Source organism: Agelaius tricolor, unplaced genomic scaffold (genome assembly GCF_023055355.1).
Source record: "Agelaius tricolor isolate 1412-34295 unplaced genomic scaffold, bAgeTri1.0.p SCAF_24, whole genome shotgun sequence".
Classification (NCBI taxonomy): Eukaryota; Metazoa; Chordata; class Aves; order Passeriformes; family Icteridae; genus Agelaius; species Agelaius tricolor.
The window spans coordinates 8,596,587-8,620,933 of record NW_027269284.1 but is presented as its reverse complement, the minus strand read 5'-3'; the positions used below and the strand labels follow the sequence as shown (position 1 = coordinate 8,620,933).

At 37.1% G+C, this 24,347-nt stretch overlaps 1 protein-coding gene across 2 annotated transcripts; it reads left to right on the top strand.

Annotated features, from left to right (window-relative positions):
* Nucleotides 1-798: 798 nt before the first annotated feature.
* Nucleotides 799-24,126, top strand: SH3TC1 (SH3 domain and tetratricopeptide repeats 1). 2 transcript variants are annotated; one of them, XM_071447349.1, is made up of 16 exons: nt 799-1,236; nt 5,758-5,885; nt 8,343-8,448; nt 8,655-8,798; nt 9,448-9,622; nt 9,952-10,025; nt 10,843-11,038; nt 11,958-12,085; nt 14,718-14,759; nt 16,324-18,009; nt 18,380-18,560; nt 20,428-20,578; nt 21,745-21,867; nt 22,150-22,300; nt 23,149-23,345; nt 23,552-24,126. In XM_071447349.1, exons 1-16 carry the CDS (start codon nt 1,035-1,037, stop codon nt 23,780-23,782), a joined length of 3,915 nt encoding a protein of 1,304 aa, XP_071303450.1. In that variant the 5' UTR covers nt 799-1,034; the 3' UTR covers nt 23,783-24,126. The 2 variants fall into 2 exon arrangements, with proteins under 2 accessions (XP_071303450.1, XP_071303451.1); XM_071447350.1 differs by lacking the exon at nt 799-1,236 and adding an exon at nt 3,547-3,620.
* The last annotated feature ends 221 nt before the right edge of the window (nt 24,127-24,347 follow it).

Below are 24,347 nucleotides of genomic sequence, written 5' to 3'. Positions count from 1 at the left end.
CTGGAAAACAAATGAGGTGAAATTTCCCAAAGATTACAACCTTGGACACTCATCATGAATGTAGCTCGTTAATGGAGTATGGCTGGAGTAAATAAAGGAATTCAGATTTAATCCAAATAACAGGAATAAAGCAAAATCTATCCTGTGCCTTTATGAAATCATTTAGACACATGTGAAAGCCCACTGAGGAGAAGTGTAAATATCAGTGGGCATGTTCTGGCTACATGAGTCACATCCTTTGCAGATGCTTTGGCTGGTGGTCTGGCTGCATCTCCCTGACCCTAAATTAGCTTGTGCCCACAAAAGGGGATTGCAGGACGCCTCACCTCAGTGACTGCAGGGAGCAGTGAAGCTTGCAGCCACTTGTGCTCTAATTCAATTTCTATTCCTTCTTCCTGATCATGCCAAATGGAGTCTTGCTGCCAGACTCAGCCTCTAGCTTCAGTAGGGCTTCACTTTTCTGCTTTGCTGCAAAGCATTACTTGGCTCTTTGGCTGCGTGTCTTCCTGCACAGTGGGTTCCTGTGGAGGATTCATTCTTTAGCTGAATTTATATAAACCCTCTTTGTTGGTTGAATTCAGCATGCAGTACTTGTTCCATTCTTGTCACCTTTAGAAAATGATGTTTTTTCCCTGCAATTCCTCAGTTGATGTGAATGATGTTATCCCTGGGAGGCTCTGCTTTATAGCTGGCCAAGAACAAATAATTAGCAGTGGGCACAAATACATTTCACTTCAGGCCTTGGATTGTTGCTGTTAGGCAGGTCTGTTGCTTTGTTCCTAAAGCAGTGATGCCACCTCATTGCAGGAGCTTTTTCTGGGATAAATTTGGGTGTTACGCAACAGTTCCTCTGAAAAAAGCCTGTTGCAAAATTCTTTAATCCATATTACAATTAAAAATAACTCCTGCAGGAGAGGCACAGCTCTTGAATGTGTTCGTCTTTTCTGATGCTTTTATAAAAAATACAGTTGATATTTTTTTCCCTTTCAGGTTATTGATAATGTTAATTTTGTCACTGTGAGGAACTTCAAATTATGGAGAGTTTGGCAGGTGGCACATCTATGCTCAGCACTAGCACCATTGTCCCTGCTCTGGAGGGAGAGCAAGACAGGAACTTGGAGAGGGAAGAAACAGAGCAGGAAATGTGCAGGTGTGACTGCAAACATGTGGAGAGCAACGCTGCCATCAGCACCCTCAGGGATGGAGCTGGGATGGACACGCTGCAAGAACAAATGGGTAAGACCTCAAAAAATGCATCCTGGTGCCTCTGCTCCTGACTTCTCCTTGTGCTTGAATTACTGTGTTTTTTAAATGGTGTAGAAGCTGAGAACTCTCATGTGTTTTTCACAGAATCACAGAACCCAGATGGGCTTCTTTTGGAATACAAAAAGCAGCTATGTTTCCTCTATAGAAATGCTGCATAAATTGGACTATTGAACAATCTACATTGAAATTCACTTGGGGCAGGCAAATGGATTATCTTTTAGTAAGATAAGAGGAGATGAGAATTATCAGAACCCAAGAGCCAGGGTACTGAAATATATGTTCTTTTTGTTATATCTGTAAGATTCAGAAGCCAAGTTTCTATTTTAATATTTTTTTTAGTTCCTTTTTCATCAGAGGTGTAGTACTGCCTTTGTGCAAAAGAAAATCTACTTTGTGGGGTAAAATCATACCAGTCAGAAGGACCTTTTGAGTGGAGGAGTGGAGGGACATAGGAAGGTGGCAATGACCAGGCTCTTAGTTTACAGTAGGCTCAAGAGTGTTCTTAATGTGAAAATACTTCCAAAAATCATGGACAAAAAGCCTATTTCATTTTAGAGTATATGTCCTGTGACTTGCACAATATCTTTCTGTTCACAACTGCAACATTTCTGACATTAAAGACCAGGTACAAGCATTCCAGGGCAGTAGAAAGTTGCTCTTTAGCTTTCCAAGAAGTATGCAAGACATTCTACCAAGTAGGAGTTAATATTACATTTTTGAAGCTAATTATAGCACTTTAAAAAGTTCAAGCATATTCAAACTGTATTTATAGTAACTCTTACCCTTTCACTCCAATTTAACAGCAAACTATTATTTGAAAATAAACTGATGAGTAATTCAAATGCTTGCTGATAGCCTTTGCCTTTTCCTAAAAGTCACAGAAAAGGATGTTAATGTCTTGATAACTACCTTTCAAGGAAAGTTAGTTTTTAATATCTAAAAATAGTTCACATATCAAAAACAAATGCTAATTTATTGTTTTTGTGAACTATTAAATGATTATAAAAATAATAACATGTTGTCAAAGTTTTGACACCTTCTGTTTGTAATTGTGACTAAAACCAGAAAAAGCAGAACTACAGGTAAGCCTGGTTCCAGAAGCTCTGGGGGACTTAAATTTAGAACATTTCCTAAACACAGTCAGCCTGCACAGTGTTGAGCTTATTATCAAATTTCTAGTTAACAACAAACATCATATAGTCCATATTAAGAAAATGGACTTTTAATAAATAAAACCCCAACCCCAAAGTTTCTGTCAAGTACCCAACCAAGACCCTACAAAACTAAAGTGTTTGGGGATTTCAATTTCTAGTTTGAGTATCTGCTAATAATAGGCCTTAAAGACAATGTTTTTAGTGCTTCCTTTCTTTGTGAGGTGGGAAAACTCTTTCTATGTATCCTTATTTATTTGCATGACTTTGTTAATTTAAAATTCATAGATGCACTTGAGGGAAGATGCAAAAGATTTGGAAATTACCATGCCCTGTTATATTACAGGATTAATTTTAAAAGCAGAGCTTCATAGGATAATATCTTGGGATACATGAAAATTGCCTCAGAAATTTTCTAGAAAAAAATGAAAGATCTATTTCTCTTTTCTTCTTAGAAATATGAAGCCTTGTCTTCACTCCCTTGCCCAGGAAGCCTTGAGAGAATGAAATGGTTGTTTTATTAGCACAAAAATATATCATTCTCCAAAGGAGAGGAAGAAATACAGGTTAAAAGAAAAAAAGCAGATTGCTATTAATACAAAACATACCTTATTTGTGATATTTTCCTGAAACTTCAAATCACTTGATTTTACAGTACCCTTTCATAAGTGTTACGTATGCATATAACAGATGAACAGTTATTTTTCTCCATGTACTAATTGGTACAAGACACAGCAATTTATACCACTGAAGCATCAGTGGGAGCCATTTTAATATAGGTGCAAAGGAAGAGAAAATTAGGTCTGACCCTTGCTCTCTCCCAAATGAGAATTCTGTTTCCTGAGAATCTTTCTTACCACCAATGCCCCATCTTGAAATTTCACATCAAGATGATGCAATTAAGATTTAATTTCTCCCTCTAGGGAGGAGGAAAGAAATATTCTGCAGACTTTTTGTAGGGTTTGGGAATTATATAGCAGGAAGGGGAGAAAATAGTTAATCTGTCTTAGAAGTTATTTGATACATCAAATGCTTTGAAAGCATGGGGTATTTTGCTGGGGTTTTTTTCAGGGTATTTTATATGACTTAGAAAAGGCACATAACCATTCCTTTTATTTATCATAATAGAGTGTTCTCCAAGTGAAAAATGCATGAATGTCAGTTCAAGGACCCTTCCCAGTCAGGCAGAGAATTTTCCAACTGGTAAGGCATTTTTCTCCCATCCTATCTTTATATTAGAATGATTTTCTCACAGTTTACTTTTTATTTTTGAGACAACTCAACTATGTCAACATTTGCAGTCACCACTCCTATAAGTTTTACAATGTATTTCATGGCAGCTGTGAAGTGACCAACTTATATATAAAGATTTGTTGAGACTATCTTACAAAAAGAGGAAGCAACTGATATAAAAAAACAGAAATAATTTATGTACTATATTGTACTGGTTACAAAAAAAAAAAAAATAAGCAAATAAAAAGTTCATAGCTTATTTTACAAATGTCTTTCAATCCTTCAAATGTCTTATCTTTTAAAGTTTATGGCCTTTCCAAGTATCTACTTTTATTGTTTAAATGCTGTATTTTCAGGGAAGTGTCAATTGAGTGCAGTCCTTCAGTAAGTGGGTTCAGTAGGCTTCACCTCTGGAGGGCTGATGGCAGGCACTGTGAATTGAGGGTCTTGGCACGTTTCCCTTCTTGTGCCATCAAAACCAGCACTGAGCTGTTCCCTGCTCTCTGGCTTGACCTGACAAATCACATCAGTGCCAGGCAGTCTTCCCCAGGCATATGGTTGTTTCTACTCAAATTATTTGTGCTTTATGTACCTGCTTGTCTTGCTTTGTACAGGATTTGGGTTCTTTGTAACTCGAGTCGGGGCTCACAGAAGCAGATTGGAGATTATAATGGGGTTTTAGACAATATTTCATCTCTATAAGGCATTATTATAGGGGTTTTTTGACAGAATTATCTGTATTTGTTATTTTAATTAAATGTAATAATTATTTCATTAACTTTTATAGAAAATTAGGTTGCATGTCTACTATTATATATATTCTACTTCCGAACCAATTTGATTAGGTAAAATGAATGTATACATTTTTAAGTCAGTCTTCTCTTGTGCCAGTATTTTTTATGTTTTCAGGTAAAATGAAAAGGTCAGTAATTCTACTTTAGCAGTGATCTGAACAGCACTCAGAGACTCTATTGTGTGTTCTTTCTACTAAAAATTGACTATATGACCACAGCTTAAAGGGAGAGGCCTTGTAATTCAGTAACACAGGTTTATATTTCTGAGACACCCTTCTTGACCTTAAAGTAATGAGTAATTTATGCAAGTGATGGTAAAACTCCTGGAGACGTGCATAGGAAGCCCTCTGAAAACAGAGCAAGATACAGCATATTAGACTAAAATATGAAAGCCATGTATTTTACTGATTAAAATGTGAAACTCAGAGGAGGTGGAATATTTTAGTATGCATAACAGTTCCATATTGCTGGAAGTGTGACCTATTTACATACTTTGCAATTGGAATTCTTCCTGACTGGGTATTATTGGCTTATATGTGCCCATCTGGGTGTCTGAAAATTTGATTTACTGTTATTGAGCTAAATTAACAAATTAATGTGAAATAAAAGCAGCTTTATCAAAGATCCTCTTTATGTGAGAGAAGCTGGCTGGAGCTGTAGTAAAAGCTTCTCATAAACAGATGCCAAGAGCTTGGGAATAGGTATCTAGCTGCTTTCAGATGTGCTGGGAAAATTATCTAAGTGAGCTTTTGGTTGTACCATTTAACCTGGTTGGTACTGTTCAACCAGCTTAGCTGGGAAACAGCTTTTACAGTATTTGATTTATAAAAGGCTTCTGAAGCAGAGGGGGTGACATATCTGATAGCTATGAATTTAAGATTAGCATGATGGATTGTAACATGCAGAACTATTTGTTTTTCAAGTTGTTTTGTTTTTTTTTTTTTGTGATGGCAGTATCTGTTTGCTTTGATTTCTGATATGCATGGAATATTTGGAAATCTGAGCATGTTTGCAATGCCCAGACCTGTCTAAATTGACAAATTACCAATCTTCTTGCTTTTATCTTTTTTTTTTTCCTTCTCCATCCATAAATATCAGTTGTCTCTTAAAATTGTTTCATGCTAGGCTCCTATGTCTACAGAAATGTAAACAAAAATGTAAAAGAAACATGCAATAGATCAGTGTACTGTGTGCCTGTCTCTGAAGCTGAAAAAATATATCTTAATGTGTATTCTAAGATTTTGAGGCTTTTTTTGGTTCTCCAAAGCTGATTCACAAAGCTTGTAGTACTGAAAATGGATATCCTCCTCCAGATATCTCCTTGAAGTTAACAATGGTCAAAAGAAAGAGTGGATGTCCTGATCCCAGGCTCCAAAGACAGCTCAGAGGGCACCTCCGACTTCTGGAAAATGACAGCAAGGAGGTGATGACTGTCTTCAGTGTAAGTCAATTGCTTGGAAATTGTTTGATTTATTCAGATAATACCCCCTGTGCCACTGAAATCATCTTCCAGGTATTTGGGTCCTATTTCCAGCTACATGCTGGGTGCTTGAATTTGAGTGACCAGTCTCCTGTGTACCAGAAACATTTAGGGGCTTTAGAAATATTGAATTATTGAAAAAGACTGGAACATCAAATTTATATAAAAGAAATAAACCCACCTTAATAAGTAATTGAATGAGTTTATTTTAAAAAATTTCTGCTTTCATTTACATCAAGGGAAACAATGGAGCTTTGATTTATTTTAATTTGCCCTTGTATTGACTCATCACTTTAGCTTCCAGACACCTGGAGTTATTTTGCATGCTAATTTCCTGGGAAGCTCACTGCTAAGCCAAAGAGGAAGTCTGAAAGAGAATAGCCTAAGCATTGGACTTCCTAGGGCTAAATGGCCATGACTTTAAATAGCATACAACTGTTGGCCAAATTTTATTACTCCTTATTTTTTTTTGTGCATGGGAAACCTGTCCTCTACAACCAATGAGGTTTACTTTCAAAAAAAGTTAGTCTCCTCCTTCCTCTTGAAAAAAAAAAAGATACCATTTAACCTCTGGTGTGTCTGGTGTGTCTTTTTTTTTGGTCTGTGCCAAGGGTTTCGGCCTCCTTCACTAGCAAACCAAACTACTGAAATCTTAATTAGTTGTGGTTTTTGACTAATACAGACACATGTTTCTATACCATTTTCTTTTCAAGTGTTGTGACCACCCTACCACCAGGCTGCTGACTTTGCAGCTGTGCAAGCAGTCTGTACTTCTGCTTCTCTGCTCTGGATTGTGTTTAGAGGGAGAGGGAGGAAGGGAGATGGGATTGGGAGGCAAAGGAAAAGAGCAAACAAATGGACTAGATTAGAAACAGACTGGAAAAGGCTTTGAAGGAAACAAGATTGATAATGTTAAGTTTCGTTAGAATGTTTTGATATTCAGCAGTGCACGAAGCCCCTGAGGCTGACATACTTTGGCATGTGTTGGCAATTTATTAATAGATTTCAGGCTCTCATTAATATGTAATCTGGTGTAGAAAGGTGCATGTAGAAGATCAAAGCAGTGATGAGACATGCCTGATGAAGTCTAGGTTGGACTTTTATATTTCAATGTGTTCAGATTGTGTGAAATGAAAATATGGATGTTAAACAGAATTAATTCAGAGATTTTTAAAATTGTGCTGTAACAGTCATAAAATCAGTGAATCAGCTCCATTTTACTCAGATTATAGAAAAGGTTTGAGGGACAATTTCTTCCCTGCTGCCTTGAGTTAGAATCAATTTCTTGATCAGTCCTTCAATTTTTTTGAGCTGTATTTCAATTTTAACATGATGGGAGTAAGGGTACAGTAGCATCATATGTGTTAGCTTTAAGTTTGATTTATTCTCTGAGATAGTGATGCAGACACTTGTCTCATAAATTACACAGTTCTCTGTATTTCCCTGAAAGGCAATGGCCAGCATCTTTGGGGAGCCCTGTTTTTAAGCTACAAACTGGAGTGCAACCAGAGTCTATAATACCCCCCTCTGTCCAGAATCCAGCAAAATGTGTCTTTCTTTCACTTATTTGAAGGTTTATGTAGTTGTTCCTTTCAGCATTTCTGGAATAACTTAAAATCCATCATCACCACTTACAATGATCATTGCTTATCTTTGTCAAAAGTCTAATTTAATGTTATTCTAGCAATCTGAACCAGTATGAAGTAGGATAAAAATATCTTACTGCATCTTTTAAAAAAGAAAAATTATAATTTAGTATATTTGTTTTAACAAAAAACGAGGAAACTTGGAAATAATTATTCAATATCTCTTTTGGATAAAGGCTGACTATACCAGGAAGCAGGTTCAAAGTTGCATCAAAGGAGCTGCATTTTTGTGTGGGTACAGAGCTCTGAGGGTAATCTACATCAGGAAGTTGTAGAACCTAAAAATTTACACGGATCAAGTGAGAAATTTCATGTTAAAAAAAGCTCCAAAATAACTCCTTTCCACTATTGAATATTAATGCCCATACGTCTGGCAAAGGCAGTTCCCGTGCTGTAAACCACTCTGTGTGGAGGATATTCTTGGAAAGAACTACTATATACTTGCCTATATAGAAACATTTGAATATATGGTTATGCATATAAGTAGACATAGACATTTCTGAACTAGACAAACCTTCAGTCCTACTCAGTGTGGTCTTTGTTTCCTCTGTAAATTAACCTCACAAACTGTCAGTACAATTGCTAAGCAGGAGTCGGATTAAAATTTGGCTCCCTGTATGTTAAAGAACAGATATCTCATACAGATAGAATTCTGGATTCTTATTTTTTTAATCCTTCTTAATGAATAGTATGTTAGCCGAAGTGTTATCTAGTGAGAAATTGTGCTTAAATCTGATATAATTGTCATTAAAGTACTTGTTTTGATTTTTAGGAGCTTTCTGCCAGACTCCTGTCTATTCACAGTGATCAAGATTTAATAGTGGTGACATTTAAAACTTTTGAAGAAATATGGAAGTTTCTAACCTACCAGTCACTGGGTAAAGTTGTTTCACCATACAATAGTTCAGTATATTAATTTGTATTCAATTGCACACAATTTTTGGGAATTTGTTGAACACAACTTTGTGATTTATACATTGTGCATTAAGTAATAATGGAGTAGTCTCTAACTCTCTGAAAGTTTGTATTTTTGTGTAGTACTCTAAAATGGCAGATAAAACAAATTGGGTTTTCTTTTTCCTAGGTTTTATAGATCATTGCATGGAGAATTTGTTCCTAGACCAGTCTTTCTGGCTATATTCCCAAGAGGAGGAAGATACAGGCATTGAAGTCTGTATAAATGAAAAATCATTAAATTTGATGTACAGAAGTCTGCTCATACAGGAAGGTAAGAAAGACTGTACATGCTAAGGCTAGGTTCAGGGAAGCATCTTTATTTAAAATCCCCAAATCAGACATTAAGACCTATTCAAATACTTTATGGAGTTGAAGTTTAAATTTACTCACTCCAAATGCACATTGTAAAGAGAAAAGAAAGGAGCAATCACAGATTAGGTTCAGTGAGATCATGAAGGGATTGAAGAAATTCATGTGCAGCTGGTGCATAAATGGATACAAAAGGATTAGGGAGTGATGTACATTCCAACTTGCTTAATATTATTGTAGGCTCTGGAGGATGTGCAGGAGAAGGATTATAAACAGTTACCAGTGCTTCTCCTAAACAGCATCACCTGCTGGTACTGCCAGACACAGGATGCCAGGACAGGTGGTGATTTGTTTCTGCAATAGGAATATGCAGAATTGCAGCAGAGGGCTCTGTGCTTATTAAGACACAATCTCTACTTTTTTTTTCCCTATGGAAAGACACACTAGACAGAAATGTATGAATATCTGACAATCAGCAAGAAAATTCTTGACAAAGATCAGATTTTCAATTTCTAAATGAATATTACTGATGATCTTGAAGCCAGTTTTAGGGCTTATATGACACTCAAACGTTACATAAAATGACATCTGCTCAACTGCTTTTATTTCAGGATCTTTTTTTGTTTTATATCCTGATAATACAATAAGAAAGATGATGGTTACAGACAATGAAACAACTTCTTTTGAGACTGGGGCTTTTACTGCAGATGTGACAGGTGGATCTGTGGATAGTGACATGCCCATGTGGTCTAATGCTTCCCTGGAGCCATTGGAGCCTTTCCATCAGTAGGTACCTGACTCTACCCACTTATTCCATATACATCTGCATGTCTGCTCAGGGATGCCTCTACCTGGGGCAGGGAAAAATAGCAAGACTTTCTCAGTTTGGTTTGTTTTCCTGAAGTAGCAGGACTTTTACCACTAATAGTAGCAGTACTTTTACTACTAATATTAATGAAACCCTAAATGTGTCTGAAGTGTATGGGCAGTGCTGAAATTGAAAGCTAGTTGTGGGAGGGACATATCAGTTTTCATATGTATCTTACATATGACTGTCACAAGATTAAGTGAAGTGTTCTATACACACTAACTTCAATTTCTTTTTCTGCTTTCAGGTGGTTTCTTAAAGGGTATTCTAACCCCATAGATTTTTCATATAAAAATGAATCTAAATCAATCAAAAAAGTTGGTAAGAAACTTCATTCAAACATCAACATTAGAATAACACCAAATTTACTCTATGCTTTTGCTAGAACAGACTAAAAAGTTAAATGGACTTTTTGTCCATTGTATTAGAGTGGGGACACAGCTTTCAAAATTAGTTTGCAGTAAAATTAGTGAGACTATAAATTTGTCTAAGATTAAACTCTAAAGAGTCAAACTCTAAAGTCTTGTCTTTCCCCCTTTTCCTCCCAAATACTACACAAGGTAGTACAGAGTGACTGAGTTGAGGATGCTTCAGAAAATGCACCAGTGTAATTGTGAATCTTTGATATGTGTGCTGCTTTTTCTCATACTGCCAGAGAAATAAAACTTATACAGATGGTTTGAGGTTAGAGAGCAAATATGACTTATTTTCTTCCATGATTTCAGTTTCAATACTGTACTGACTGGTAAATACCCACATTTATCCCATAGGGATTATTTTAATTGGTTCAAAATTGGTTCAAGTGCTTTACTCTGGCCCAAGTTCAGAGCCCTTTATAATAGGGAAAGTAAGGACTTAAAGCATTTCTTTTTGCTCCATTATGAATTATGTTAGAATTGTGAGAATATTTTAGGCTTTGCTTTCTAATGGGAAATGAGGATTTTTATGCTATTTACAGATCTATTTATCAAACCAATGAGGTTTGGATGCTTTAAATCTTGTCACAGCAGATATTCAACTCACAGGTTCCAGGAATGTTTTTTGTTAAATATATTCTGCTGAGTTGCTATTCTATGAAGTGTATTTCTATTGTTAAATGACTTTATCTGCAAATATTATTTATCTCCTTATTACACAGCAATGGGATCCTGTCTAGCTGTGATGAATTATGAAAGTATTGTGTCAGAAGAGCTGAGTTTCCAGGAAGGGGACAAAATTGAGATCCTTGGCTACTTCATTGAATGCATGGAGTGGTTTCTTGGAAGACATGTGTTTACTGGCCAAATAGGTTTTATAAAGACAGGTCACGTTAAACTGGACTTATCTAAAAATAAGTGAGTAATACATATTTATCTCTCATAAACAAAAATAACCTAGTCTCAGTTTTGAAATGCTGAACATTAAATTCAGGGTCTGGTTTTGGGTTTTTTGTTGTTTTTTTGGGGTTTTTTGGTGTGTGTGTGTTTTGGGCTTTGTGTTTTTGGGTTTTTTTGGGGGTTTGCTTTTGGGATTTTTTTGTTGTTGTTTTAATGTGAATTATCATAGCATATATCAGTCAAAACTGCAAAGGAATTGGAATATCAAGTCTGCTTAAATACTGCAAAATACTATCAGTCTGTATCTGAGTTTCTTCCTGGAAAAAGAGGTTGGACTTATATTGGTTCAGTTTCTATTCTTTGGCTCACAAATACAAGCAGGGTTTTTTTGGGTTTTTTTTTTTTTTTTTTGTAGTACCCTCAGTTATATGCCTTAACTTGTTTCTAATGGGACCTTTGTAAACAGTTGCTAATAATGCAGACTGAAACCTCTAAAAAGGGTGTATTTCATCATGCATTGGCACCATGTAAATAGGCAGCTCTTATTAATATGCCTGAACTGTTTGCATACTGAAACAAGGAGTTCTTAAATGCTGCTTGCAGGTTCATTTCATATATAACTTAAAGCCTATATTAGAAAATCAATACCATGAAGTCCCTCAAGACTCATGCTTCTAATAAATACTCTCATAAAATGCTATCCAATGACACTGACACAAAGCTTACTCTGCTATGGCAGGAACTGTTAGTTGTTAGCATGGTTACTATCAGTTTATATGCATCTTTTATACATTGACTGAAATTAATTTTGAACACAGCACAACCAATAATGTAGAGATTGTATTAGTTTCTCTAAGTTTACATGTGACTGGTGCAGTGAGCTCCTTAAGTCAAATCTGCTTTCAGGCACCTTCAAAGTTACTCCTTTCTTTGCTAGACCACAAGATCTGGATTTTCTTGAAGCAGAAGAGCTATCTTTTTTTTCAAAAGAAAAAAATTTGGAAGAAGTAGTACATTTGTTGAAGCAAACCTCCATCACAGATGTTTGCTCTGTGTACAGAATAGGTAAGTATGAGTTTTACTCCTTTTTACTGCACAAGATACATGTGTAGTTCCTATACCCCTGTTATAAAATTATTTTTTCAATGACATTCCAGCATTTACATCTATTTTGAAATATCTTGGTAATCAATTGGATCTTTGATATAGCATGTAAAAATTCTTTATATCATCTTTGCTATTCTTCAGCTGTTTCAAGGCTTTTCCCAGCAGAGGATTTGTAAATCTTTTGGGTTTTTTTCTTTTTTCCTGAGTGAATTTAAACAACAGGCTTTTAAAAACTCTCTTACTGTGCTGCACAGATCTCCAAGCTTTTACATGACTGAATTACAAATTATAACTTCACATGGCTGCATTGTATAAAGCAGTATATTCACCCAAACACTGCTGGCTTTTTGGTCTTGGGAAAGGTAGCACAGCCTAATAATTATTGACAGCTTATGCAAACACACACCTCTTCATGCTTGATTTAATTTTCAAAGGTATAGAAAAGTGGCAAAATCATAGTGATAGTAACATAATCTCTGATACAGCTGTTATTTCTCTGTGCTGTGTATAGAAAATTGGGGTAACTGGGGTTTCACCTTCACAGACTTACTGTAAGGCAGGGTGATGTAATGATGCCTTGAGAAGGCCAACCTAGAACAGAGACTAAATGGAGCTAAAAAATAAAGTACATGTCTATTAGGAGGCCTCAGCAGATCCACCTTGGGCAGCACAAGAGCCCAGCTAAGGTTACACCCCAGGTGAACTCAAAATAGTCACAAAATGGGTGACCAGTCACAGGTTCTCACACTTTTATAAGTGTGTCCATTAGCATATTGGAGTTAATTGTCCAATTAAAGCTCCAGCCCATGAAGTCCCATCCTTCTTGTTTTTCTCTCTTCAGTCCACCACTGTTTATGCTCTTGGGCCTGAGATCTGGATGGGTTGTCCTTGGCCCCCAGCTAGAGAAGGATTGTTTTGTCTCACTACTCTCTGAAGAGAGCTTACTATCCCCTAACATGAAGCCCAGACCCACACACTAAAGCAGTACAGAATTTGAAAAATATAAAAGCTAAAACCTGAGGCATCAGTAACAGTCTTGCTGAACTGAGGAGAGGCAGTGGTTTTCCATTCCACCACAGGCTGCTGGTGATGCATTTGCTTGCCCAATACCTAAGGAAGTTTTATCTCCATTAATGCCATTCTGAGAGACAGAACTGTAGGCTCCAGGTTGAAAGGAGCTGCAGTGTAGGTTGGAGTCAGGCACGTTAGTTTAATTCTGCAAATCAGCAGGGTGTGTGTGTGAGTGTGAACAATAACTAGGGTGTGCCAGACCTGCCCTGGCAATGTGCAAAATGCCTGCACGTCTCCCCTCCTGTGCCCTAATGAAAAGCCTGGAAACAAAAGCTCAAACCTCTAAGGTACTAAAGCATGGCATGGGCTTAATGGACATACTGCTATGTTGCTGTTGCACATTTTTCACTACATCTCCTCCCTAATCTTTGTAAGTACCACCTCCTTTTGCATCTTCCCAAGCTCATAGTACCATCTTTACCACTTTTCTCTTAAACAGCTCAATTGATTCTCATAACTCATCCAGAGCAATAATATTCAATATTCACTTGATATTTTGTTTTGTGATCTGACTAAATGGATTTTCAATTCTTCCAACAACATCAATTTACTGAGAAGTATTTACTTATGTGCACTTCCCTGATTAAATATTTAGAGTATTAAGTTACAACTACTGTAAACATCTGTGGCTTTCATCCACCAAAGTCAGAAAAGCATTTATAAAAAGAACTTCCAGAAGTAAACAGTCAGTGAGAGGTCATTCTCAAAGGCTAGTAAAGTAGATTTCCACCAGCTTAAATAGAGCTTAAATAGGTCTGTGAGCCTCTGATTTTGTAAATATCCTTCATACCCACAGTACCACTTCTATTGCATCAAGTGTGAAAAAGACAGTGATAATATTCCTGAAATGCAGCATGACTACTTAAATGCCTTGAGAAATATCTGCTACTCAAAATAGTAATTCTTAAATGCTCTACAGCTGTGCTATGTTTAAATGTAAAGCTAGATCTATAGTTATAATGTCTACAAAATTAACCTAATTTTTTTTTTTTAAAAAAGAGTGATTTTTTTTCACCCACCTGGTATTGGAATGGCTACAAAAGTCTGACACTTATCTACAAAAACACCCTAAATAACTTCCCTTCCCACCTCTCTCCCCATTACCCTGGGAGTGACACTAAAAATATTAAGGGCTCCTTGCTACCTCATTTTACGAGCAGGTTGTGGAGAATGGTCATATCTTTGCTCCCCACTTGTATTTTAATGTAGCAGAAATGCCTCCCTCCTGCAGGATAGGTTGGCTTTTATTCTGACTGTGATGTGCTCCCCACCTTACTGAGCAGAGGTAACAACTTGATGATAGCCATGCACAAGCAGTGAATTGTGTCAGCAGGAAGGTAAGCCCCTGTTAGCTTTGGGTCAGATTTAGAATATTTGTTTTTTTCCTAAATTTCCAGGATATACCAAATTATTCTGACTTAAAGAATTATCAACTAAATATAGCCTTATTTTAGGAGATTTGAAACTGAAAAATGACCAAGATACTATAGCTAAGATGATTTTTTTTTCTTTCTTACAGATGAATTAGAAGAACCTGAATTTCAGAAAGCTCATGAATGTGGTAATAGTTCATACACATACAATTTTTACATAAAATTAATGAGACTTCTGATATTTTTGGTGTCTTTGCCAGCTATTCTCCTTCTAATGTCTCTTCATATGTTAATTTCCTTGTCTCATTGTTTGCTTTGAGATTTTGCTTTAGCCCCTTCTGACTAGGTTTTCTGTAACACATTGTGGGTTTTCACTGATAGCAAATGTCTTTCTTGGGGCTTGCTATCCAGCTGTAAATTCTATGACTGACTTTCCCTGATGTGACACACATTCATCATCTCAGCCCCTCCATATTGTTTATCAAGGCAAAATACTGCCTTTGGGGCACCTGGAAACTGCTGAGTTTGAATTCCAGCAGTTTTTTTTTTTGTTGTTAGAAAACTTCGTCCCAGAATAGATTTCCCAAAGGAGATATTTTGTTGAGAATGCAGAATTATTTCCCTTTGGCATTTTGTTGCTAAGCTGTCACTATCATTACTCATATTGTAAAACATTTTCCTAAACAACAATTTTTATATTTGTGATTCTGCTGCAGTTTCAGAAATGAGATTCTAAGGGAATTGAGCTCTAAATCTGTGACTTCAACAAGCTCCTGTTGGATCTGCAGCTGTAAATTTAAGAACTGACTATGACTGTGTACTCCATCCCTAATCCCTGCCCTATTAACTGCCTGGAAAACAGTGGGAGGACTAAGAATTGATGGCATATCTGCCTTTATTATATTTGAAGGTATTCAATGATGTTGTCACTCGGACAACTTAGATCGATGGCCACATCAGTTGCCACAAATTGGTAATTTTGTGAAAGATAATCTGTGCCAGCAGAGAATCAGGGCTGATATTTGATAAATAGAAGAAATCCTATTACACAAGACACAGGCCTGGCTGGCCAGGACCGGGCAGGAGAACAGAACCTTTGCAGGCACCCCCAAGCAGAGTGAGACTTGACCAGCTCAAATAGCACAGTCTACTCCCTGCCTTGGCTGACCTGCCCCCTGAGCATGCTGTCAGGACACAACCTTACTCTACATGAATGGTTTCCCATTTCCCCCACACCTTAAGGTCCAACTATGCCCTGACCCCTGGGCCCCTTATCCAGTCTCCACTTCAGACCTTGGATCTTCCTAGATTTCCTTCTGCTTACCAGCTAGTCTGAATTGTATTTCTTGGGCAGGTCTCTTGCTCACACACACATGGAAAGAACAGAGAATATACACTGACTGTATTTTTGAGTATACACAGACAAAAGGCAGTTTGAATTAATGCTGAGTTGGATTAGTGTTGGATCAGCCCCAGGGCCTGGCTAGACAAGTGTACTGATCACTAACCTGCTAACATGTGGCACATTGTGTTTATTCCCACTCCTCCAGTCTCCCACACTTCTCCAGCCTCCTTGCTATCTTTTTACACCTTTGGCTTTTCTCCTAGACATTCTGTTAAGAAATCATGGTATGTTTACATAATGTTTTTGTAACAGCATCTGCACTGACAAATGTTTTAGTTGGTCTATCAAAGGCCTTTGTGTGCATGCATACAAGAAGTTGTGATCTGTAATTTATTTTTAAATTTCAGAAATTGCACGCTCACCTTCTAGCCCAGGATCCACTAGCAAGAATGGCAAGATAGAAGAATTGCTGAAGAACTTCAAGAATTTGGAGGCCACTCAAGCTGAAGAGCCAGCTGCTGAAGGGAAGGAATCTGCTGGCTCTTCAAAGACTGAAATAATTCCTCTACCTGAAGGGCCTTGCTTCCACATATGTCAAGAAGATTCTCAAGCATCTGACACCTTTGAGCCATTGTTACTCTTCTTAAATAGGAAAGAGTATGAGAGCAGCTTCAAAAGCCTGTATAATTTCTCTTATTCATTTACAAATAGCATGTTTTATGGATTTTCAGAAGAAGAAGAACTGGTTAATTTTTTACGATTAGCAAGGGAAGCAGCAAAGAAAGCAGGTCTGTCCTGGGCACTAGCAAGGCTATGCTTTCTCTTAGGCAGGCTCAGTGTCAAAAAGCTGAAGTTTTCCCAAGCTCGTGTGTATTTTGAGGAAGCACTGAGAGCAGTAGCTGGAGAGTTTAGTGATTTGTACTTTGTGATTGCTCTTTATACAAATCTAACAGTCATCTACTTGACACAGAAGAACAAAGAAAAGTGTACTCATATTTTTGACAAGGCTGCATCTCTTCTCATGGGAATTCCCAACTACATTTGTAGTGCTGACCTGGAATCAGATATACTGAAGTATGCTCTGAAGAGGACAATTTTGAGCCAGAATAAACATGCAGAGGCAAGGGCATGCTTTCTGCTGGCAAAACATTACAGTGCACGCAAACAACACCAAGAGGCACTGCCATTCTTGGAAAGGTTTCAGCTGTTGCTCAATGACCTGGGTTTACAAAACAGTTTATCCAACAACTGTTACTTCAAACTGGCAGAGTCCTACCATGACAAGTGTTTGCCACACATTGTATTAAGTTGCATAAAGGTTACCTCTCCCCAGAGCTCCAGTACCTTAATGGATTCCCTGAAAAGGATTGATTTAGTCATCAAAAATGCTCCCAAACTATATGGCCTGAGAAAACTCAGACAAATATTCCCATCCCAAATTGCACCTTACCTCATACAAGCACTTTCTTCTGTCTTTACTAATGAGGAGGAAGGATTGTGCAGCACTATCTATCTCAGCTTAGCAAAGCTGTATAGCCACCACAAACAGTATGGAAAAGCCATTGCTTACATAATGAAAGCACTGGACTCTGCTTCTGCTAAGCCAGAGGAAACTATCAACTATTTGGTTTCACTTGCTTGGCTATACATTCTTTACAAGCAGTATGATGTGGCTTTGGCCATTTTAAATGCTGTTGTAGGCTCTGCATGGAGCAGTCCTCAGCAGCTTGGCATTGCTTACAACATGCTTGCCATTGCTTTGAAGAGGACAAACAACACAAAAGAAGCTGCTGAGAGCTACTACAAAGCGCTGCGTCTCTCAGAAGAGACTGAGGTGACCCATAACCAAGCCATAGCCCTGGCCAATTTTGGGGCCCTCTGCCTGCATGCAGCAGCCAGCAAGCTGGCAGAACATTATTTTATCAGGGCAGTTAAGCTGTTCTCCAAGCTTCCAATTATGGACTGTGGTCAAGATTTTATCCAAGTGCTCCTTCAGCTGGGACGTTATTATGTTGGTGGAACTGACAGAGAGAAAGGAAGGTTTTACTATGAATGGGCTTTTTTAGTTGCAATGGAGACAAGTCATCTGGAGAGTAAGTATGTCTCTTACAAGTCACAAGATGTACTCTGTTTGGGAATGTTATACATATACGTTACATCTGTATTTAGAAGGTTCATATATTATTTTGTTATTTTTCCTGCCATAATTGAGTCAGCTAATGCAGGTAAGGTGACTGTATTACTATTTTCTTTTGGAAATGAAGGTTGAAGTAACCTCTAGCATTTGTGAACTTTGGGGGTGAATTAAATGGCAGTGGGGTGATTCTAGAAATCATTAGATTTCTATATCTTTCATCATCTGTGCAGTAATTTGTGAAACAGTGAAAATGAATAATTTTAAAATTAATTAACTTTCATTTTAAAACAGAGATTCATGTTTGTATTTCCAATCTATTCTCCTAGGTCAGCTGCAAGCAATTAAACTGCTGTGTCATTTCTACAGTACAGTTGCTCCCAATGAGACTCAGTGTGTCATCTACAATGAATATCAACTATCTTTAGCCAGAAAGATGTCCAACAAAGTTCTGGAGGGACAAATTTTGGAAACTATTAGTCAGCTCTATTTGTCTTTAGGAACAGAAAGGTAAGACATGCTGAATGACTTTTCTTTCATTCTGATTTTAACTTTTTCATCCTGCAAAGGATCTTAATTTTTCTGCAAAAGCTGAATGTGACTGATTTTTTTTTCCTCTCTCTGCTTTAGTAATACACTTTATCAGAATTGAAAAGTCCAGTGCTAATGGAGAATTTTCTTGTTTCTTTTTAAGTAACTGTAATCTCTCAAGGGAGACAAGATGTTCTGAAGGGATTAGTACTACTCCAAAAACCAATTTATTTTTAAAATCTATGTAAATACATTTTAAACCTATTATATGTTATGCAGCTCTTGATGATTGCTATATCAGGTGATTTGTTTTCAAGGATTTTTGCAAGACTTTTTTTTTTAAGGCACCAAAAGACATATTCCAAACAGGTCAGGCATTAAATTGCCTCTATGTAAATGTTTCTCTTTGAGGAAGGGCTTTTTTCAAAACTTACATAAGTACAAAGCCAAAGTGGAAACCTGCACAGTTTTGCTCTTCTGCAATTTCTGTACTGCTCTTATTTTCCAAATACCAATTTTTTTCTCTGATCTATTGAAATAACAAACTGCACAAGTTAAATTATAGTAGCAAGTGCTGAGGAAACTTAGCTTTCTCTAAGAATATTTAGAGTGTTTTTTAAGGCTGCTTTGTCTGATTTTTTTTTTTTCTTGCTGTATTTCAAGGAGTTACTTTTGATTCAGATATTTTCAAGCTTGCCTGAGTAAGAATGCAAAAGAATTCTCAGTCATGGAAAGAGAACAGATACCTATTTCAACTTTAAGTGCCTTTAGTCTGAGCATCCAAAGTGCTTAGTAGATCACACAATTTATTTTACTTTGTTAGGGCTTTTTAATGATATAGTTGGTGACCATCCTTTGGAGAGACTGAAGATAAAGGAGTTGGTTAAGATTTAAAGCTGCCTGGAATTTGCAGGACTTCACTGGAGTCTTCTCCACTTCTAGCTGGAGAAGCTGCTGCTTTGTGTGCTTCTAGTCAATGGAGCTCTCTGGCTCCCAGATGTTGACTGTGTAACATGTTAGCATGCCACCAGATAATAGCACAAACTCAATATTGTGTTAGACCCCACTATCCCAGTATTCCTTGTGTTAGCTGCCCTGAGTAACAACGAAACTCAGCTCTTCCAACACCACAGCTGTGCAGCTCATGTTCCATTTTAATACGTTTGTCTCTTGTGCTCAGAAGAAAATGCATTGGGTCAAGGTGATGGGAGTCTAGCACAAGATGGAGAAAGATTTAAGATTTCTGGGGTTTCTATGTCTGGTATAAAGCACCACAACATCAATAAATCTGGTAATTTAAGTGCTTCTAGAACTGATCATGACATGTCCCATTCTCCTCTGCCCTACCACTCTCCTCCCAGTTTCTTGGTTTTTTTCAACAATTGCTGATTAGTCTCAATTGCACTTAAGTCAGATGTATAGATGATTAAAAACATATAGATGTGATTTCTTTGACATTTTTAGTCAAAATCTATCAATAATAGAAGAGTTAAAGCTTTTCTACTTCTCATAAGTTTGAGGTAGAGCAAGGACACATATAAACCATCTTGAAATTATATAACAGGGAAAATGTATGAATAACATAATATAATAATGTATATAATATACCATTATATATAACATAATTACATAATATATAACAATATAATAAAAATTTAACAGGAAATGTAGATGGAACAGAAGAGGAAAAAGAGTTCTTTAGTTACTAGTGTAATATAGCTGAGAAATTATAATTTTGCCCTAAATAGGGGAAACAGAATGTCTTACAGCAACATTGCTTGCTATGAAGAAAACTATTTGCAATTCTGAAGAACCCTTTTGTGATTAGCACTTTTACCTGTTTCAGGGCCTACAGGTCAGCTCTGGAATATACCAAAAGAAGCCTTGGAATATTTATAGATCTCCAGAAAAAAGAGAAGGAAGCATATGCTTGGCTCCGGGCAGGAAAGATCTATTATGTTCTGAGGCAGAATGAGCTTGTGGATCTGTATATTCAGGTACATTGTCAACAGGCATGCACATGGTATCAGTGTTGTGCAGGTGGCATGGTAAGAGTAAGTAATCAGATATAAAAGTTCCATACATTTGGCCAATGGATGTTCTGATCATTTAATGCCACCATTCATGTAAGGCTCAGCAGGGGAAGGGAAAGTCTCAGCATTTTCCTCTGCTAATCCATTTTAATCTGTTGCTTGATTCTGGAAGGATTTTGGGCAGTGACATTTCTTAGGTCCTGTTAATTCTGTGGGTTCCTTCAACATCATTTACCAGCTCTACAGCACCACAGCAATTATATGACACAGGCATGCTACCTGCTGGTGGGTAACAGAGAACAATCACCTCAGCATGCTGGCTTGTGGGCCAGATTCCCAGGAAAACAGAGCAGCTTCTTTAGGAAGCATTTCCACAGCATCAGAGTTTTTCCTGCAGTGGCCATGCCTAGTATGACACAGGGCCAGCTGGAGCTGCTGTTGTCTTTTCACGTGTGAGAGCAGAGGCATGTGTGCTGCACACCTCTGTGCTCAAGTAGAAAGAAGGATTTGTATTAACTGACTGCAATTTGAGAACTAAAGACAAAGCCACAGCAGGATCCTTAACCTTGCCCTATGTAAAAGGCACATTTTTCATTGTTATTTTCTCTGTCAATAACTGAGGATCCTGGTATTCTTGCTTTGCACGCTGTCTGTCATTATATCCTTTTTGCTAACAAGACATGTGTTTATCTATGAGAACAGAGTAGTGGACCTGCATTTATTTACAGAAATCAGTTCACAGGCTTTCAAATCTGCAGTTAGCAATATCTTACTTGAATTTTGAATTTATTTCTATGATATGTTTGATCTAATTCAAATTTACTATGTGGCAGCTATCAAATACACTGCTGTTTTTAGAATGTCATGTGCTGACAAAGATAGCAGGATACTATTGCCAGAAAATGTAACCAGGTTTTTGTTTCTTCTTTTGCACCTGCCATTGGCTAATTCAAAGACAGGGTACAAAAAAGGGGCATGTTCACATCAAATATAGCCTTTCTCATCACTATAATAGGAGAGAAAATAAAAATATATTTTTAAAATTGCTAATACTTATGATTTTTTGTAACCATGGAGTAAACAAGATTTAATTTCTTTCTTTCCTTCCCCATTCCTTTTTTACTTTTCAGGTTGCTCAGGATGCTGCTCTTTGCACAGGAGATCCAAATTTAGGAATGGAATTGTTTGAAGCTGCTGGAGACATATTTTTCAATGGTACTTGGGAAAACGAGAAAGCAGTGACTTTCTACAGGGTTTGTGCAGTTTTTCTGCTGCATTGATAGTTATGTACCTCCCACCATAGCAGGTATTCTATAAATGCTGAACCAAAAGCTGAACCTCTCAGCAAACTGTTCCAGTGAGTACTTACCATGCTGTTAGCAGATATCACCTGTTTCAAATGCACTTCTGGTTGCAAGAGCTGTTCTAAGCAAAGAGCAACATGAAACCAAAAATTACTTGATTTAATATAAATGAGAGCTGTCAGTGCACATCTTGGGGTTCAGCCATTCCTAAGCTGCTGTTGTGTGTTTCAGGACAGGGCTCTTCCACTTGCTGTTCAGACTGGCAACAAAACCACTGAACTCAGGTTATGCAATAAATTGGTGGAATTGCTGACGAATCTGAAGGCTTATGAGGAAAGTCTGGAATATGCAAGAGTAGCTCTTGTCCTCAGTGTAAAATTAGGTAAGAACAATTTCCATTGTAGCTGAGTATGAGTGATACCTCTAAAAATATAACAGAACTCTAAATTTAAATTTTTCTTCCCTTGCATTCAGTAATTTCTTGCCAGGATTTCATAACACTACTATAATTACTATTTTTTTCTTCTATTCAAAAATGAGCAATTTATTTTTTACTCTTCTAACTTAGGATCAAATGGAAAACCTGTGGTAGAGCGCAGAATCAAACCTGGAATTTTAGGTCCAAACTGAGTGTGCTTCTAAGAGCTAAGATACAATACTCATGAAGAAAATAGTCCTAAGAGGCTTTTGAGAGTACTTTCAGATTTGCCCCAGGCTCTGATTGTGAACCAACATAAGATGGAAAAATCAAAAATTATAGGTCTTGTTTCAAAATGACCGTTCTTCAAATTTGGTAGTTGTTCAACTGATTAAGAAGTCATTTTTATCAGTCTGAAAATAATCTTTTTGTTGTAAAATATATATTGGAATGGTCAATGGAGTCTTTATTCCCATTAACTTTCTTTCATAATAATTCATTTTCTTTCTAAGTATGCACATTGTGTGTGTGTGTATATATATATATATACACACACATATTATAGTATATACAGGAGAGATGAATGTAGTTATTTCTTAAAATCCCAGACACTGTTAATCTTAAAGGAGGAAATTCAGAAATTCCATAGGTTTTTTTCTTGAAGGGCAGGTTTTGACCATGCATCTCTTAAGCAAATGTGGTTTTTTTTCAATAAAAGTTCAGCTAATTCAATAAAGAATTTTTTAAAAGTAGCATAGATTTGAGTAGTCTGTCTCTTTGTTTATATCCTGACTCCTCTGTTATCACCTTAGGAAATCAGCTAAATGAAAGAATAGCTTACCATCGCCTGGCAGCCATCCATCACCATTTGGGTCACTGTGAACTGGCTGAACACTTCTATTTAAAGGCCTTGTCCCTCTGTTCCTCTCCTCTGGAGTTTGAGGAGGAAACACTCTATTATGTCAAGGTGTACTCAATCTTAGGAGATATTATATTCTATGACCTTAAGGTAAGAAATTTTAATAACTTGTGTAGCAAATTTTTATAATGAGTAATATTTAATAGAATCAGATTTTGCCATTTTCTGATTTTGTGTTTTTCAAGTGGGAAAACCTCAAAACCTCAAAATCCATATTATTTTTGTTAGATACTTACAAAGCTGAGCTCTGCAGTCCTCTTGCACTGGCTGTACTATCTTTGAGCCTCTTATTTCAGGACCCCTTTGATGCAGCTGGCTATTACCACTTGGCACTCGCTGCTGCCATGGACCTGGGCAATAAAAAAGCTCAACTGAAGATTTACACCAGGCTTGCTGTGATCTACCATAACTTCCTCGTGGATAGGGAAATGTCTCTCTTCTTCTACCAAAAGGCAAGAACCTTCGCAACAGAGCTGAATGTCAGGAGAATAAATTTAGCTCCTGATCAGTGTTACAAGAGTTCATAAGAATTTTTGGAAAATGCAGCCTAACTACTGCGGAAGTACCTAAGGAAACACTGCACTGGCTTTGTAGGAGGATGCAGGCTGCATTCAATGACTCATTATCAGTGTGCTGAAAGGTGGAGCTCCTCATCCCAGACTAAATTACCAGTTTATATGACAGTGAATTACATTTCATTGCCTTTGAGATACACAGTCTTGTACTTGTTAAGGATCAGTCTGTGAACTAAAACCAAAACCCAACAGTCTCTTTTTTTTTTAAACTACAATTTTCTTTGCTATATCTTTCTGCCTTGATGGATATTGGAAAATGATTAATGCATAAATGCAATGAAAAATATTTAATAAAGTGTTACAGCAGAAAAACCACTCAATATGAATTGTGGCTTCCTTTGCCTGACTTAGCTTTATTACATTTTTTGACATCAAGTAAATGCATCTGCACAAGCATGTTAGATGGGCTTAAGAATTGGTTTGACCCAATTCCCCAGACACCACTCCTCATTTTCTGTCAAATTCATCTACTGCAGTACTTATGGGAACTAGCTTTATCTTCTAATTCAAGAAAACT